This window comes from Chionomys nivalis, chromosome 7, assembly GCF_950005125.1.
Source record: "Chionomys nivalis chromosome 7, mChiNiv1.1, whole genome shotgun sequence".
Classification (NCBI taxonomy): Eukaryota; Metazoa; Chordata; class Mammalia; order Rodentia; family Cricetidae; genus Chionomys; species Chionomys nivalis.
Window position 1 is genome coordinate 12133601 of NC_080092.1, and position 17449 is coordinate 12151049.

At 43.2% G+C, this 17449-nt stretch overlaps 1 protein-coding gene across 1 annotated transcript in view; it reads right to left on the reverse strand.

Annotated features, from left to right (window-relative positions):
• Positions 1-16421, reverse strand: part of LOC130878014 (ATP-binding cassette sub-family A member 17-like) — an 81545-nt gene extending 65124 nt beyond the window's left edge. Inside the window, exons 1-5 of the mRNA XM_057775763.1 lie at positions 16368-16421; positions 14998-15259; positions 7163-7290; positions 5756-5918; positions 1351-1610 (exon numbers count right to left, since the gene is read on the reverse strand). Coding sequence (XP_057631746.1) covers positions 1351-1610; positions 5756-5918; positions 7163-7290; positions 14998-15259; positions 16368-16421 — 867 coding nt within the window. The remainder of the gene's footprint in view (positions 1-1350; positions 1611-5755; positions 5919-7162; positions 7291-14997; positions 15260-16367) is intronic.
• Between the last annotated feature and the right edge of the window lie 1028 nt (positions 16422-17449).

Here is a 17449-nt window from a genome sequence, read left to right on the forward strand (position 1 = left end):
ACACAAATTTGCTGTTGAAGCAAAAACCAGGGAAGATCCAATTACATCACAGGAGTGGGAACTAAGTGGGTGTGCTGGACGCATGACAGAAGTTTCCCAGGGCTTTTCCGTGAGTATAAAGTTGGATAGAGCATCCATCCCATAGGCAGCCTCGAGACGCACCCTAGTCGGTCTGCCTCTTCCTTCTGACTGCAGAGACAAGGCAGGCCAGGGCAAACAGCTCTCCAGCTACAGATGTCGTCAGAGGCCCAGAAAAGCTTCAAAAAAGATTTTAATATGCAATCATAATAATCAATAAAAAAAAAGAGCAGGAAATTTGGGCTGAAGAGATGGCTTATTGGTTAAAAGCACTGACTACTCTTCCAGAGTTACTGAGTTCAACTTGCAGCACCCACCTTGTGGGTCACACCATCTCTATCAATTCCCAGCACCCATATCGTGACTCACAACCATCTCTAACTGTAGTTGTAGGGGAACCAGTGCCCTCTTCTGGTGTACAGATGTACATGCAGGTGAAAACACCCTATACATAAAATACATAAATTTAAAAATTATTTTAAGCCAGGCAGTGGTGACTCACACCTTTAATCCTAGCACTCGGGAGGCTGAGGCAGGCGACTCTCAGTGAGTTCAAGGCCAACCTGGTCTACAGAGTGAGTTCCAGGACAGACTCCAAAGCTACAGAGAAACCCTGTCTCGAAAAACCAAAAAAAAAAGAGAGAGAAAAAAATTAAAGAGAAGATTTTATCCAGATGAACCTCTAGCACTGGGGAGGCCGAAGCAAATGGACCATGAATGCATGATCAGCCTGGATAACACAGTGGGTTCCGGGTCACTACTGGCTACCAAATGAGACCACGTCTGAGAAACAAGAGCCTAACCAATACAAGATACTTTTTAAAGGTTAGAACATGAGAAAAGAAGTAATAGAGGTTGTGTAAACAGACGAGCACAGAAAGTGAGTAGTGAAACCAGTTTCAGGGAACAAATCCTGTCTTCGGTTGTATTTTCCTAGAAGATGCTTCTCAAATATCTTGCCACAAAATAGTAGTGGGTTAACTGTAGCTAAAAATCCCCTCTGTGTGGACACTGTCTGAACGCCTGCCCTGCTAGCGACAGTGTGCTAACCGAGCAGACCTACTAGGCTGGGCAACCTAAAAGAAAGACTATGTGTGATAAGAGACGGGGCTCCCTAAACGACTAGCAGGATAAAAATATGAAAGCACTTCTGCTTTTCAGTTCATCCGAGGCTGATGAATCCTTCTACTTGCTTGGGCCTCAGTCCCCCGAGATATTTCATTAGCATCCTCCCCATAGCCCTGTCCTTCCCCTCTGAGTAGACAGAGCTACCTTCAGTTTCTTCTCCTTCTCCAGTAAAATGGAACTGATGATTATGAGCTCGACACAGATGAAGCTGAGCATGAGCAGCAGAGGGAACTCATTCTGAAGGATCACTAAGAATGGGTCCTGGATATGGGGCCCAAACGGGAATCTCTGCAACAGTACTTTGAGATTCTTGAACATGTTTTGTGTTGCATTGGGAGCATGGTGCCGCATGATGGCTCTGTCTACTGCATGCTGTATTGATAGGAAGCCTTCTCCGTTGTATCCTACAAGAAAGCAGAATATCAAGCATAAGAAAGGCTGATGATCAAAATGACCGAAAATTCAGGTGGATCCTGGCTAGTCATTAAGACAGACAACAACCAGCAGGTATTCTTAGAGGGTCTCGTGATACCACAGAGGTCAGAGAGGAGCCACTTTGGAGAGTCAAGGGAATGAAGCAATGACAAGGGTCTTCGCGGGATCGTCTCCCTTCATTCTCCACCTCTGTGGACGGAGCGCCTGTTCTGTAGTTTTGATTATACAGTAAGTACAGGACAGTTAGACTCAAAGCACTTGAAAGACGCGGACTTCCTGTGTTGTGACTGCTGTATTTTGCTGGCAATCCACAAACACTATCTTTATCACAAGCAACACTCATTTTATCAGTGTAGTTGCTGTGCCAGGATCAACTTTTAATAAAAATAGATTGCAAGGCAAGGATCCCGAGTGGTTATCTAGTTCCAAGCAAGGGTTACCAACCTCCATGGAAGGGCAGTAGAGTAGTACAGAGCCCTGCAGTAGAAGCGACCACAGTGCCCCATTGTCTAGACACAGGCAGACCTCCAGATCTGTCAAGCTGGAATAGGAAAGGGCAAATTGCTGGCAATGAGCCCTGGATATTGCTATGCATTCTTATTTGGTTTGTATGTGTGTTTTCACTAAACAATTATAGGGTATTTCCTAGAATCAGAGTAAATACTTGGGTACTTAGGATTGGATTCTAGTTGGTGGGCATGCAGGCACAAGACTGAAAGACAATTGTGTTGGTCATCCTATAACGAGGGGCTGATGACCAATTTTGGAAGAACAGTTGCTTGACTGGTGGGAAGTCAAGAAACCTGAAATGAATTGGAGAACGTGTATCCTGCATGTGAGGAGTGGCTCCTGGGCCCCCACTCGGGGATATGCTGTTTCATGTGGAGAGCATCTCAGTTATGGGCCATCACTTCTCCATAAGTCTGGAATTGCCAGAGAGGAAACTGGGGGCGGCCATGGAAGGGGCGGGTCCAGGGAAAGTGGGTGCCAAGTAGGGATGTCTGCACTGTTAGATACAGTTGTGTCCATTTCCACAGCAGAAAACAAGATGACAGGAAGCAGACACTAAGAAAAGCTCTCCCTACTCTTACTGGAGAGCTACAAGAAGAAAGTCAGCCGCGCTTCTTGCACAGAAAGATTACAGAGTCTGGGAGTTACAACCCAGCTTTGGAGCCATGTGTTATACCTGATGTGGCATATGCCTGTTATTCCCCTCTGTATGCTGTGAATATGCTTTATTACCGTTGGTTAATATACAAGCTGCTTTGGCCTATGGGAGGGCAGAATATAGCAAGGCAGGAAATAAAAGCAGAGATAGAGGAGGAAAGAAGGCAGAGTCAAGAGACACCATGTAGCTGCCCAAGGAGAAAGATACCATAACCTTACTGGTAGGCCACAGGCTCATGGTGATACACAGATTAATAGAAATGGGTTAATTTAAAATGTAAGAGCTAGCTAGGAATATATCTGAACCAGTGGCCAAACAGTGTTGTAATTAATATAGTTTCTGTGTGATTATTTGGGTCTGAGCAGTCAGAAAACAAAAGAACAGCCTCAGTTTATCTATGCATTAGGATACAGGAGCCCCTAGGAACACCTCACCTTCTGATTTTAATGTTATCTGCTTATCCTGAGCAAAACAGTAAGGGGAAGGGCACTTTCTTAGGGTATGACTCCAAAGTGGGAGACAAAAGAGTGGAGCTTGTCATGCGATCTGAAAAAGGGGCAGCTAGCATTCTCCAGCTAGTTGTGGGTGAGCAAAGTGGATAGAATTAGAACCAACGAGAGATCTAAAGATTCAGAAAGAGCAGTAAATTCAAATGAAGTATTAGCCAATGCAGAGGTCATGTGTTCAGCACCCACTCCACCCTGCCCCCACCACCTGCGTGTGTGCACATGAGCATGTGTGCACAGGAAGAGGCCAAACTCAGGTGTGTTGCCCAAGAGTCATCAACAAGGTCTCTCACTGGGACCTGGGGTTTGCTAATTAGGCTAGCCTGACCAGTGAGCCCTAGGAATCAGCCTGTCTCTGCCTCCCAGGACTGAGATATCTGGCAGGCGTATGTGAGATGCTAAACTCTTTCCTCGGTGCTGTAAAAATAAACAAACGGGCTGGAGAGATGGCGCAGAGGTTAAGAGCACTGGCTGCTCTTCCAGAGATCATGAGTTCAATTCCCGGCAACCACATGGTGGCTCACAACCATCTAAAACGAGATCTAGTGTCCTCTTCTGGTGTATAGGCATACATGCAGGCAGAACACTATGCATACTAAATAAATAAATCATTTTTATTTATTTATTTATTTATTTATTTATTTATTTATTTATTTTGGTTTTTCGAGACAGGGTTTCTCTGTGGCTTTGGCGCCTGTCCTGGAACTAGCTCTTGTAGACCAGGCTGGCCTCGAACTCACAGAGATCCTCCTGCCTCTGCCTCCCGAGTGCTGGGAATAAAGACGTGCACCACCACCGCCTGCCATAAATCATCTTTAAAAAGTGAATAAACAGGGGCTGGAGAGATGGCTCAGAGGTTAAGAGCATTGTCTGCTCTTCCAAAGGTCCTGAGTTCAATTCCCAGCAACCACATGGTGGCTCACAACCATCTGTAATGGGGTCTGTGCCCTCTTCTGGCCTGTAGACAGACACACAGACAGAATATTGTGTATATATAATAAATAAATAAATAAATAAATAAATGTGAATAAACAACAGCACAGGCCTAGAGGTATAGCTCATTAGTAGAGTGTTAGCCTAATGTGTGGAAAGTCCTGGGTTTGATCCCCAAAACTGTAGGGCTTGGGGAAGGGGCAGAAAAACAAGAGTGCTACTAACAGGTAGAGAAGGGAGGTCACATAAACATTACATATTCACAAAATGTAAGTCATGTTTCTGTCATGATGAAGGCTACATCTTCCCTAAATAACTGGCCATTCTTGTTATACTTATGGTTCCACTCTGGTCCTGCACGCTTGAAACAAAGATAATGCCCTTGGGTTCTCAACAGGGACCGGTGGCTGCCTCAAGGTAAATGCACTGGTGTCTCCCTAATTCTCTGGCTTAGTTCTGGTCCCTAACCACACCATCAGGCAGAGGCTGGTGTGGCAGAAAGCAGCATCTGGGGACCTTGTGTTCTCTAGCCTCTGGGAGGCCTTTCCTGTCAGTAACCTCGGAAGCAACCATTGTACCAAGATGAATTCCCATACATCTCTAACAGTCAGCAGCGCCTGTTAGTTCTGGCAGTACTAGAGACTCAACATGAGGGGTCTCACGCTAGGCAAGTACACTGAGGTATGCCTCCTTCCTGGGAGTAATTTTTCTAAAATGAAAAGAAAAAGGTAGAGGAGTTGTTATTTTACAGGAATTTCAACAAATTAAAGAAATTCACTTGAGTTGTTTGTAGGGAACTGATGGAGGAAGGTCATTTGTCAATAAACAAACTGCCTTGGCCCATTTGATAGGCCATCCCTTAGGTGGGTGGAGTAGACAGAATAGAATGCTGGGAGGAAGAGGAAGTGAGCTCAGATGCAGGGCAGCTCCTCTCAGAGGCAGACGTGATGCAGCCAGCAACCAGGTCAGACATGCTGAATCTTTCCCGGTAAGACTGGTGCTACACAGATTATTCGAGATGGATTGATCGGGATATGAGAATTAGCCAGTAAGGGCTAGAGCTAATGGGCCAAGCAGTGTTTAAAAGAATACAGTTTGTGTGTCGTTATTTCGGGGCATAAGCTAGCCAGGTGACCATGAGCTGGGGCGGCAGGAACACAGCCCGCAGCTCCTTCAACAGGGAACAGTGGCAAACATATTTTAAAAAGCAAAGTGTTACAAATATAGAGACTAGAAGCACACGTCCCTGATCTTGTAAAATGCTTTCATTCTTTCAAGCAATTCAATGCCATTATAAACAATTAAAATACATACCTGCTGTTTTACCTTATACTGGAATATAAGCATTTTATTGAATGCCACATTTTCCAAAGGTAGCTCCTTGGACCTCTACTGAAATGCTAACCTTAGGCGAGCATTCAGTTAGCCAAATAGTATCACAAATATGTGGTAAAGGACAAATGTGGCTATGCTCACGGTAATATTACAGACTTCAGAGTTTCCTCACCAGGGCTTCCCCCATCAGCATATGCAAATTCCCGGGGTTCTTGGCTTAGATTAGGAGGATAAAGAAAGGCTGTGCACCAGCCTTCTATTTCCTCTTGAAAAATGAAATGCCTCCGTTGTGCGAAGTTCCTCTGAACATAACTGAAGCGCAAGTCATACTTAACCTACGAGAAACAGAGAGAAAACATTTGGCCACGAGATCCTGGAACTCAGCAATGGGACACGACAGAGCAAAACTATTTCTTAACTCTTTAAGGCCACACAGACAGGTGTCCCTCCTGGAATCACATAATGGTCTTCCTTGTATTTCTCTGCAAATTATCCCTGTGACCAACCTGGGAAAGGAGCAATGAACTGTAGAATACTCTGGAACCAGGTCACCTAGACCTCAGCCCCAAATTTCTTATTAAAATGCAGTCACCCTGGTCAAGTTACTTAATCTCAATCATTTTTTCCTCGGCTCCTTCAGCGTGAAAGGGGATGGAAACAGTCTCTGACCCATTAGCTGCCTGGAGGGTTACACGATATGGTATCTGACATGTATGTAACATTAACACACGCTTGTAAAATATGGTTGGGTTTTATTAATCACGGTGCAAGTTCTAAAAGTCATTAAGCTGCCTGTATAGCACAAAAGCCACACACAAGTGTTTCACCCATAGCAAAACATAAATCAAATATTCTTGTTTAACATACTACTTTTGTTTTCGTTTTTTTGTATTTGTTTTTCGAAACAGGGTTTCTCTGTGGCTTTAGAGCCTTTCCTGGAACTAGCTCTTGTAGACCAGGCTGGCCTCAAACTCACAGAGATCCACCTGCCTCTGCCTCCCAAGTGCTGGGATTAAAGGCGTGCGCCACCACTGCTCAGCTAGAACAGATTTCTTTTAAACAGTCTGTAACAATTGAGTGGGCTGTAAGATGTGAATGTGGAATATCCACTCGTTTCTTCTGGAATAAGTCAACAAAGCTGCCATAGAAGAAAGCTGGAGGGTGGAGAACCTGACTGACCCACTCAGGATGTAACCACATAGTAAAATTGTTATAGGGGGCCAGGTGGTGGCGGCGCTCGCTTTTAATCCCAGCACTGAGCTTATCCCATGGGCAGTGGAGAACCCGTGGAGTCTTGTGGGATGACGAGGTCAGGTCACAGATGGTTTGGAAGGTTAAAGTTGTTGCGGATCACAGTCAAAAATGGAGAAAACTGGGTCAGGTGTGATGGTGCACACTTTTAGTCCCAGCACTCGGGAGGCAGAGGCAGGCAGATCTCTGTGAGTTCGAGGTCAGCCTGGTCTACAAAGCAAGTTCCAGGACAGCTAGGACTGTTACACAGAGAAACCCTGTCTTGAAAATCACCTTCCCCGCCACACACACAAAATCATTATAGGTTGTTATAGGAAGGTTATCTTACCATAAGTGGCAAAGGTTCATTGCTGCTATTGAAGCTGTGGTCAAAAACAATTCCTACCAGTATGAAGAAAGACTTGGGATCCTTAATTATATAGTTTTCAAATAAAGGCACTGAAGGAAAGCCTACAACTACAAAGAGAAAAATCCAGTTAGTGACTAGCTGGCATGAAAGCAAGTGGTGCCACAAACCGTCATCCTAAGGGGATTTCAGATTCCAGTCTGTTTCGCCATTCACTTACTCAGTCATTCTGCAAACACACGAGCAGAGAGAGAGACATACACTCAAGATGAAATTAGTTAAAAGGCATGGCTTTTAGCCAGGTGGCACACGCCTTTAATCCCAGCACTCTGGAGGCAGAGTTTGAAGCCAGGCTGGCCTACAGAGTGACTTCCAGGAGAGTCAGGACTACACAGAGAAGCCCCATCTTTTGTTTTTGTTGTTGTTATTCAGTCCGGAACGTATAGTGCAGTCCACAACTGTCTGTGAATCCCGGAAGTGATGCTGAGGAGGGGAAAGGGCTAGCTCTCACTCATTATCGCGTGTGCTATGTGAGTGCAAGAGCATGTGGAGGTCCCGGCATGAATCCCAGTCGGGTCTCTTCTTTATGTGGGCTCCAAGGACTAACTAAGCTGTCATATTTATGTGGCAAGCCACGGAGCCATGTTGCTGACCATAATAGTAAATGCTGTATTTATATATTTACATAATTAGAAAAAAAGGATAGAAAAGCTGTCATATAAAATGTTTTTTATTATTATTGTTGTTGTTTTAAGGTTATTGTTCTTTTCTTTACTTAGCATATTTAGGTCTCTTCCTTTCTATTTTTTTTAAATTTTTTTCACTGGCTATGGTGGTGCAACAGCTCTCCTAGGACTTAGCAGGCAGATGGATTTCTGTGAGTTCAAGGCCAGCCTGATCTACATAGTGAGTTCCAGAGCAGCCAGGATTATATATTAGACAGGCTTTGTCTCAAAAAGAAAAACCAAGCAAACAAAAAAAGTCAAAAACAGTTTTTATAGAGTTTCTATGTTCAATTGTTCTGGGTTTAAAAACTGAATTTTTTTAAATTTTTGAGAATTTCATATAGTGTATTTGATCATATTTATTCCCACTCCTCCCCCAGGGCCTTCCAGATCCACCCTACCTTCCTACCCAACCCAATTTATATCTTTATTTTTTTAATAGCCCACTGAATCCAATTTATGCTGTCCATATTCTCCTGAGTGTGGCTAAAGTCAATTTCTCAGGGCTACACAGGGTAACTCAGGGTAGCTCTGACTATGTAGCCCAATCGTCCTAGAACTCATTGTATAGACCAGGCTGACCTCCAACTCACAGAGATCTGCCTCCAGAGTGCTGGGATTAAAGATGTGGGCCACCACACCAGGGTAGACGGACTCTTCCTCCCTTAGAATCCATCAGTTGTTCCTAGCCCCTTAGCTGGGATGAGGCTTTTGAACCTCTTCTCCTCCTAAGCCAGGGTGGAGACTGGCTTAGGTTTGTGCAGACAATCACTGTGAGGTCCTGTCGTGTGCAGAAGACAGTTTCAATCCCTTCTTCCCTCACCAACTCTTAGAATCCTTCTCCATCTCTTCCAAGGTGGTCCCTGAGCGTTGGAGTGACACAGGTGTCCCATTAGTGGTTGAACACATTCACACTTAAAGTGAAAATTATATGCATACACAGGAAACAACCATTCTGTTTAATGAAGTTATAACCGCCAAGGGATCTACCTCTTTGATCAAGAAATATCCAGATTTTTAGAACTTAGTTTATTACTTAATTAGTTCTTTAATGAACTGAAGAACATGTACTTAGTAGTTTATCCATATTGCCTTTATTACTGAAGGGTTGATCCAAATAACCTGTCTACCAACTGTTTCAGGATGTTTGACCAAATTGTGACACTCTGAGATTGTGTTAATAAAGTTAACCTTGAATCAGGGGGCAGAGTCAGAGACTAGTTGTTGGGAATTAGCCATAGAGAAGCCATAGGGATAGAGAAGACTCATGGGAAAGTTAGGCTGGGACTTGGTGTTTGACACTTCCTTTTGATTTGGAACAAGTGAAGAGACTCGCCTCTTGCTGGGACTCCAGTCAAAAAGCAAGGTCAGCTGTTTGTTTCTCAGCCAGGTTAAACCCACATATTGCAAGCACTGCAGAGCCGGGGGTCCTTCCAGGCTGCAGCCTGAGTGACAGGTAGGCTGCTGACTTTGGAGACATGGGGCCATAGACAATAGTTAAAACATCAGTAGATTTCATGTGCAGCCGAGAAGCCAGCAGAGAAACATCAACCCACAGTTACCTCTTTTTCAGAAATTCCTAGGATTCTCTTGTAGTTTCACTACCCCTAAGTGCTGACCCTGGACCAGTCATAACAAGGGATGGCAAGAGCTGCTCAGTGGTTAAAAGCATGGGGTGCTCTTCCAGAGAATCTGGGTTTGAGTCCCAGCACCCACATGGCCACTCACAGTTCCAAGGGATCACATGCCATCTTCTGACTTCTGTGGGCATTAGGTACACATCTGATGATACATGACATCCATACACATAAAAAATAAAATGATAGGCCAGGCGGAGGTGGTGCAGGCCTTTAATCCCAGCACTTGGGAGACAGAGGCAGGCAGATCTCTGAGTTCAAGGCCAGCCTGGTCTACAGAGCAAGTGCCAGGATAGCTAGGGCTATTGTACAGAGAAACCCTGTCTCCAAAAACCAAAAACCAAAACCAAAAAAAAAAGAAAAGTCAGACGCAATAGTATGAAGAAGTGGTAGAGAGAGGAAAATCCCCTGAAATTCATGGGCCAGTGTATTGGGGTTCTCTAGAGAAACAGAACTTTATAAAATCACACATAAAAACAGGGTGCATTATAATGGCTAACAGGGTGGTTAGCTAGTCCAACAATGACTGTCTATTAATGTAAGGGCCAAGGATCCAGCAGCTGTTCAGTCTACAAGGCTGATGTCTCGGCTGGTCTTCAGTATAAGCCAGAATCCCAGAGAAGTAGGCACTGAAGGAATGGACTTGCCAGCAAGAGCAAGTAGGCAAAGGGCAAGTACTTTCTTCTTCCATGTCCTTTATTTCAGTTACCACCAGAAGGTGTGGCCCAGATTTAAAGTGGACCTTCCCACCTCAGAAGATGTGGGTTAAAAGCAAGTCTTCCCACTTCAAATGATTTAAGAAAAAAATCCCTCACAGACATACCCAGGCATTTGGGTTTTAGTTAATTCTAGATGTCATCAAGTTGACAACTGAGGATATCTATCATGCCAGCTAGTCTGGTGTATATAGCAGAAAAACAATGGAGAAACCCTATTTCAAAAAGATGGAAGGGCCGGTTGTGGTGGTGCCCGCCGGTAAAATTTGCTGAAGGAGGCAGAGGCAAGAGAGCTACACATTTAAAAAAAAAAAAAATAGGAAAGACCCACCATCTGAGGTTATCCTTTGCCCTCCACATGTACAATAGCATGTGCACACCTAAATTTATTCCCCTTTTTCTTCTTCTCCCCACTCCAATCTCTTTTTCAATCTTCCCCTTCTCTCTCTCTCTCTCTCTCTCTCTCTCTCTCACACACACACACACACACAGAGAGAGAGAGAGAGAGAGAGAGAGAGAGAGAGAGAGAGAGAGAGAGGATTCATGGGGCTGGAGAGATGGTTTAGTGCTTAAGAGTGTGTGTTGCTCTAGCCAGGGGGTGGTGGAGCACCCCTTGAATCCCAGCACTCTAGAGGCAGAGGAAGGCAGGCAGATTTCTAAGAATTGAGAATTGCAACATAGCTGAAGGACAGTACAATGGCCTTAAAATAATCATAAATAAGAATGATAGAGGTCCTTAAAGAGGATATGAATAATACCCTTATATAAAACTATGAAGACACAAACAGTGGGAGGAAATAAATAAAAACAAGACCTGAAAATGGAAACAGAATCAATAAAGAAGACCTAAATTGAGGGACTGAAACAGGGACTTTAGAGGCAAGTCTCATCAAAAGAATACAAAAGATGGATGAGAGAATCTCAGGCACGGAAGAAAGAAATGATACATCAGTCAAAGAAAATATTAAATCTAAAAAAAATATTGGCATGAAACCTCCAGGAAATCCGGGATACTAGGAAAAGACCAAATCTAAAAACAGTGAGAATAGAGGAAGTAGAAGAAACCGAAGTCAAAGGCACAGAAAGTATTTTAAATAAAATCATAGAAGGAAATTTCCCTAACCTAAGGAAGAAGATACCTAGCAAGATACAAGAAGTTGGGCTGGAGAGATGGCTCAGAGGTTAATTCCAAAGGTCCTGAGTTTAATTCCCAGCAACCACATGGTGGTTCACAACCACCTGTAATGAGGTCTGATGCTCTCTTCTGGCCTGCAGACATACACACAGACAGAATCTTGTATACATAATAAATAAATAAATAAATAAATAAATAAATAAATAAATATTTCTTTAAAAAAAAAGATACAAGAAGTTTAGAGGATACCAAATAGACTGAACCAGAAAGGAAATTCCCTCTTTCTACATAATATTCAAAACACCAAACATACAGAATAAAGAAAGAATATTAAAAGCTGAAAGGGGAAAAGTTTTATTAGAATAACACCAAACTTCTCAGTGGAGACTCTAAAAGCCAGAAGGGCCATGACAGATGCTCTACAAACACTAAGAGACCACAGATGCCAGCTCAGAGCTATCCCAGCAAAGTTTTTGGTCACAAAAAAAAAATGTAGAAAATAAAACATTCTATAATAAAATCAAAGTTAAAAAATATTTATCTCTAAATCCAACCCTTCAGAAGCTGCTAGAAGAAAAACTCTAACACAAAGAGATTAACTACACCCAAGAAAACCCACAGAATAAATATCCCAGAAAGCAAATCAAGAGGGAAAACACACACACACCACAACATAACAAAATATCAGTAATCAACAAACACTGATCATTGATACTCTCATCATCAGCTCATTGATATCTCTTAACATCAGTGGCCTCAAGTCCCCAATAAAAAGACAGTGTTAACAAAATCTATTCAAAAACAGGATCCGTCCTTCTGCAGCACCCAAGAAACACACTTCAACATCAAGGACAGACATCCCTCAGGGCAAGAAGATATTCCAGGTGAATGGAGGTGGAGCGAGGAAACAAGCTCATTTAATTATATTAATATCTGACAAAATAGACTTCAAACCAAAACGAATCAGAAGAGATAGGAAAGGATGCTACATTCTCATCAAAGGGAAAACCCACTCAGAGAACACTGCAATTTATTTTTTGTTTTTGTTTTGTTGTTGTTGTTATGTTTTTGACAAGGTTTCTCTGTAGCTTTGGAGCCTGTCCTGGAACTAGCTCTTGTAGATCAGACTGGTCTTGAACTCGCAGAGATCCACCTGCCTCTGCCTCCTGAGTGCTGGGATTAAAGGTTTGTGCCACCCCCACCCAGATTGAACATTGTAATTCTTAACATCTATGCCCCAAACACAAGAGCACCCAAGTTCACAAAAGAAACACTACTACAGATTAAATCACACATCAAACCTCACACACTTATTGATGGAGGTGGGTCTTGTATTAATCTGTTGCTTTCATTGGTTAATTAATAAAGAAACTGTCTAGGCCCATTTGATAGGCCAACCCTTAGGTGGGTGGAGTAAACAGAACAGAATGCTGGGAGAAAGAAGCCGAGTCAGTGAGTCGCCACGATTCTCCCACTCCAGACTGACGCAGGTTAAGATCTTTCCTGGTAAGCCAGCTCGTGATGCTACACAAAATATTAAAAATAAAATAAATCAATATATAAGAGCTAGCCAATAAGAGGCTGGAGCTAATGGGCCAAGCAATGTTTAAAAAAATACAGTTTCCATGTAATTATTTTGGGGCATAAGCTAGCCATGCGGGCAGCTGCGTGCCGGGGACGCAGCCCCGCTGCTTTTATCACAACAACTTATATAGGCGGAGACTTCAGTATTCCACTCTCACCAATAGACAGGACATCCAGATAAAAAAAATAAACATAGAAATGCTGAAGCTAACTGTTATAAACCAAATAGACCTAATAGATATTTATAGAACATTTCACACAAACACAAAAGAATAGACCTTCTTCTCAGCACCTTACAGACCTCGCTCCAAAACTGACCACATACTTGGACACAAAGCAAGTTTCAACAGACACAGGAAAGCTGAGATAACTCCCTCAGCCTAGCCGACTACCATGGATTAAAGCTACATATCAATAACAACAGAAACAGGAAAAAGCTTAAAACTCATGGACAATAAACAACTCACTCCTGAATGAAAAATGTGTCAATACAGAAATTAAGAAAGAAATCAAGGAGTTTCTCGAATTTAAGGAAAATGAGTATTAAAAGCTGCAAGAGAAAAAGATTAAATACACATAAAGGGACAATATAACAATCACAGTAATGTTGAAACTTTTATATGAACTTCCCATTTGGAAAATTTTTATTCATTTAGTTAGACTGTTATGTTCAATAAATATTTACTGGGCCACCTACTATGTTCCAGGCACTCTAAAGGACACAGTGATGACCAAACAGACATGGTCCTCTGCCCTGAGCACAGTGGGGGAAAGTAGACAATACACAGAAAGCTAATAAATGTGTAATTAAGACACTTAATGAAAATACTGATAAAATGGCAAACTGGACTTTGTAAAGGAGAATAAGGCAGTAGAGAGAAACTCAACCTATTTATTTAGCTGCCTTCCTAAAAGCAAGACAGACTGGCATAGGAATGGCTGGCACAAAGTGACCCACATGAATAGGGTACTGAAGAAAACAGAGAAAAGTACTGACAGAGGAAGCTAGAGAGGAAACAGCAGGGGCATAGTCTAGGAAGTCTGTGTATTGGGAAACCATAGAAGGGTGTAAGCAGGGCATGGGCAAAATCCTAATGACCATTTGAGTTATCTTTCTGCCTCTGTCTGGAGACTGGGTTACAATACGAAAAGAGAAGCAGAGAAACCTATGAGCATGTTGTGGAATAATCTTTTTTGTACACTGTGAAGATGTGTCATTCTGACTGGTTCAATAAAAAGCCGATGGCCAATAGCTAGGGAGGATTTTGGGGAAGGGAGGACGCTGGGAAGAAGAAAGGCAAAGTTGCCTTGGAAGAACCAGAATGGGCATAATGGAGATGAGAAAATACGCACGTGAAAGAACGTAGATCTAAGAATATGGGTTAATTTAAATTATAGGAGCAGTTAGGACCAGGCGGTGGTAGCACACGCCTTTAATTTCAGCACTTGGGAGGCAGAGGCAGGAGGATCACTGTGAGTTCAAGACCAGTCTGATCTACAAGAGCTAGTTCCAGGACAGGCTCCAAAGCTACACAGCAAAACCCTGACTTAAAAAACAAACAAACAAACAAACAAACAAACAAAAAATGTATTTAACACTTTAATTAGCATTTAAACCTTGTGATACAAGAATGCAAGCCTTCAGTGCAGTCTGTAAAATAATAAGAACACATGGAGGACGGCTTTCCTTCAACTACCACCGCAAACACTTGGAGATTCCAGATTTTGCATCACTTTTGTAAGAACTCTCAGGAAAAATTAAAAAAAAAAGCCACCTTCAAACTACACTATAAAAATGCCCTCCAGGACGGCGTGGTGACGGCACAATGTCTCCAGCAGACCCGATAGCCTGAGTTCAATCCCCAGGGCCCACAGGGAGGGCTCTGACTTCCACTTTGTGCGTCACAGAATGCACACATACACGCACCTCTGCTCACACCCACAACAAATCAGTGTAATAAAACATTTTAGTGCCCCAAGGAAAAGTGAAATGCCCTCCCTACTCCATCTTATATCTGACCTTCGAAGCCAACAGTGAAGGCTTGGTCCACCATTTCAGTAACGGCTTTCAAAGTCTCGCTTTTGGAAGGGATATAGGCCAACTGATATTTATTTCTCACCGGATAATAATGAAAATATATTGGCAGAAAACTGATATCAAATGCTGGGTACTGAGTAGTCGACACATGTTTTGGCATACTACTGAAACGAAGATACAGTACAATTGCAGAAAACAGTAACGGCATCAGGATTTCGAGAACTGTTATCAGAGTCTTCCGCTTCTGAAACAGAAACAACAGCTGCATGTCAATCCCAGATGAAACTCAAGTGTGATTTCTATGGGGTAAGCATTCTTCTACTTAGAAAGCTGGAGAAACCTTCTAAGTATTTTCTTAGCATACATGAAGCATGATCCCCAGTATTTAATAACCCAAATGTAGCAATTCACATCTGTAATCCTAGCACTCAAGAGGTTTAAAGGCAGACCCATCAGAAATTCAAGGTCACCCTTGGCTACTTAGGAAGTTTGAGCCCACCCGTTGATATACCATTGAGACCCTGTCTCAAAACAAGTACACAAACAAAAACAAACAAACAAAAAAAGACCTCTTTCATTTCTTCTAGCCTTCCTATACAAAACACACACAAAAAAGGTAAAAGACAGAATAAGAGCTAGCTAGGCATCTCCATTTAATACTGTTTCTAAACCATGAAGAGTTAGAAATAAACAAGAGTTGTGTTTCATAATGAGACCTCACAGAATTACTGTGGGAGTGTGAACTTATAGAAATGAAATTCTTTTTTTGTTTGTTTGTTTGTTTTGTTTTTCAAGACAGGGCTTCTCTGTGTAATAGCCCTGGCTATCCTGGAACTTGCTTTGTAGACTAGACTGGCCTTGAACTCACAGAGATCCGCCTGCCTCTGCCTCTGAGTGCTGGGATTAAAGGTGTGCGGTCACTACCACCCGGCTAGAAATGAAATTCTTAATTGTTCTTCAACTCATTAGTAGTGATTGTAACTTCAACTTGACAGAATCTAAAATCACCTAGAGACAGGCCTCTGGGAATGCCTGTGGGGGAAGACTGGCTCAGCATGAGCGGGGCCACTCTGTAGCTAGGATCTCGGACTGTGTAAGCGGAAAATGGGACGGAATAACACCCACTGTCCTCTGCTCCTTACCGTGGATGTGATGTGACCATGTGCTTCAAGCTGGCACAATGATGTCCCCACCTTTAAGCTGTGAGCCAGAATAAACCCCTTCTCCCTTGAGCTGCTTCTGTCAAGGTGACTTACCACAGGAAGAGAAGCTAAGATTGTAACTTATTTAACTCAAACACGCAGCTGCTCCAGAGGACCCACATCTTCCCCCATGGATAAGCATATCCGTACCTTTAAGACGAAATTCTTCCAGAGGAGAAGCTTTAGTTTCTTGAACACTGCCATTTTCCCCCCAGTTGAAAAAGACGCTCACCACTAGTCAAGAAACAGGTTGAGAAAACAGGATGTATAACACAAATATGCCAAGAAGTATTTTCAGTCAGGTGTAATGGCACACACCTTTGATTTTAGCACTTGGGCAGGAGGATCTCTGTGAGCTCAAGGCCACCCTGGTCTACAAAGTGAGTTCCAGGACAGCTGGGGCTACATAGTGAGACCCTGCCCTGAGAAAAACAAACAAAAACAGAAGTATTCTTTTCATCCTTGAAAACGTTGCTCTTGGGGTGCTCGGAACACTGTCCTTTCACTGTCACCCCTTCCCCGGCTCTTTGGGCCGCTGCCTCCTCCTCTCCACAGCCTGCAAACATGAAGGTGCTACAGGCTCAGTCTCTGGACTCCTTTTCATAGCAGCACATGACCTCACACAGCCATGGCGGATCCACAGGCACTCAGACAATGTCTCCTTGGATTTCTCTAGTCTGGACTTTTCCCAAATGTCCAACTGAAGGCTGCCTGCCCCTGCCCCACTGTGCTTTAGCTCAAAACTGGCCCGGCCTGTTTGTGGCTCTCCTGAAACAACTTGCCCTGGGGTCTCCTTCACCTCCGGTCCTGTCAGCTCCACTCTTGAGATAAAGGCCTTTTACTGCCTTTTCTTCTGAAACGCAGACTGTCACAAGACTGCTGGTTCAGACTTTAGAACAGTCCCAGAATTTGGCACCTTCCACCACCCCAGTTCTTATCAGCCCTCACCTCTCCTGACATTTGACGGTTAGGGTTAGCCGCAGCAGTACAGACACTGCATCTGATCTTGTCACCTTACAACGCACTCCTACGAGCTAACAAGAACAGCCGGTTGAAGCCAGATGACCCTTCCACCATAAAATCTCCAAGAAAAAGCTGCGCTTTATAATGACCTACAAAGTCCTGCAGTAGATAGTTCCTGTTATTTCATCAGCTACCCGTCTACTTTACTGTTCCTACTACAACATCACAGGCCTAACTACTGTTCCAAAACACAATAAACCCACACTGCA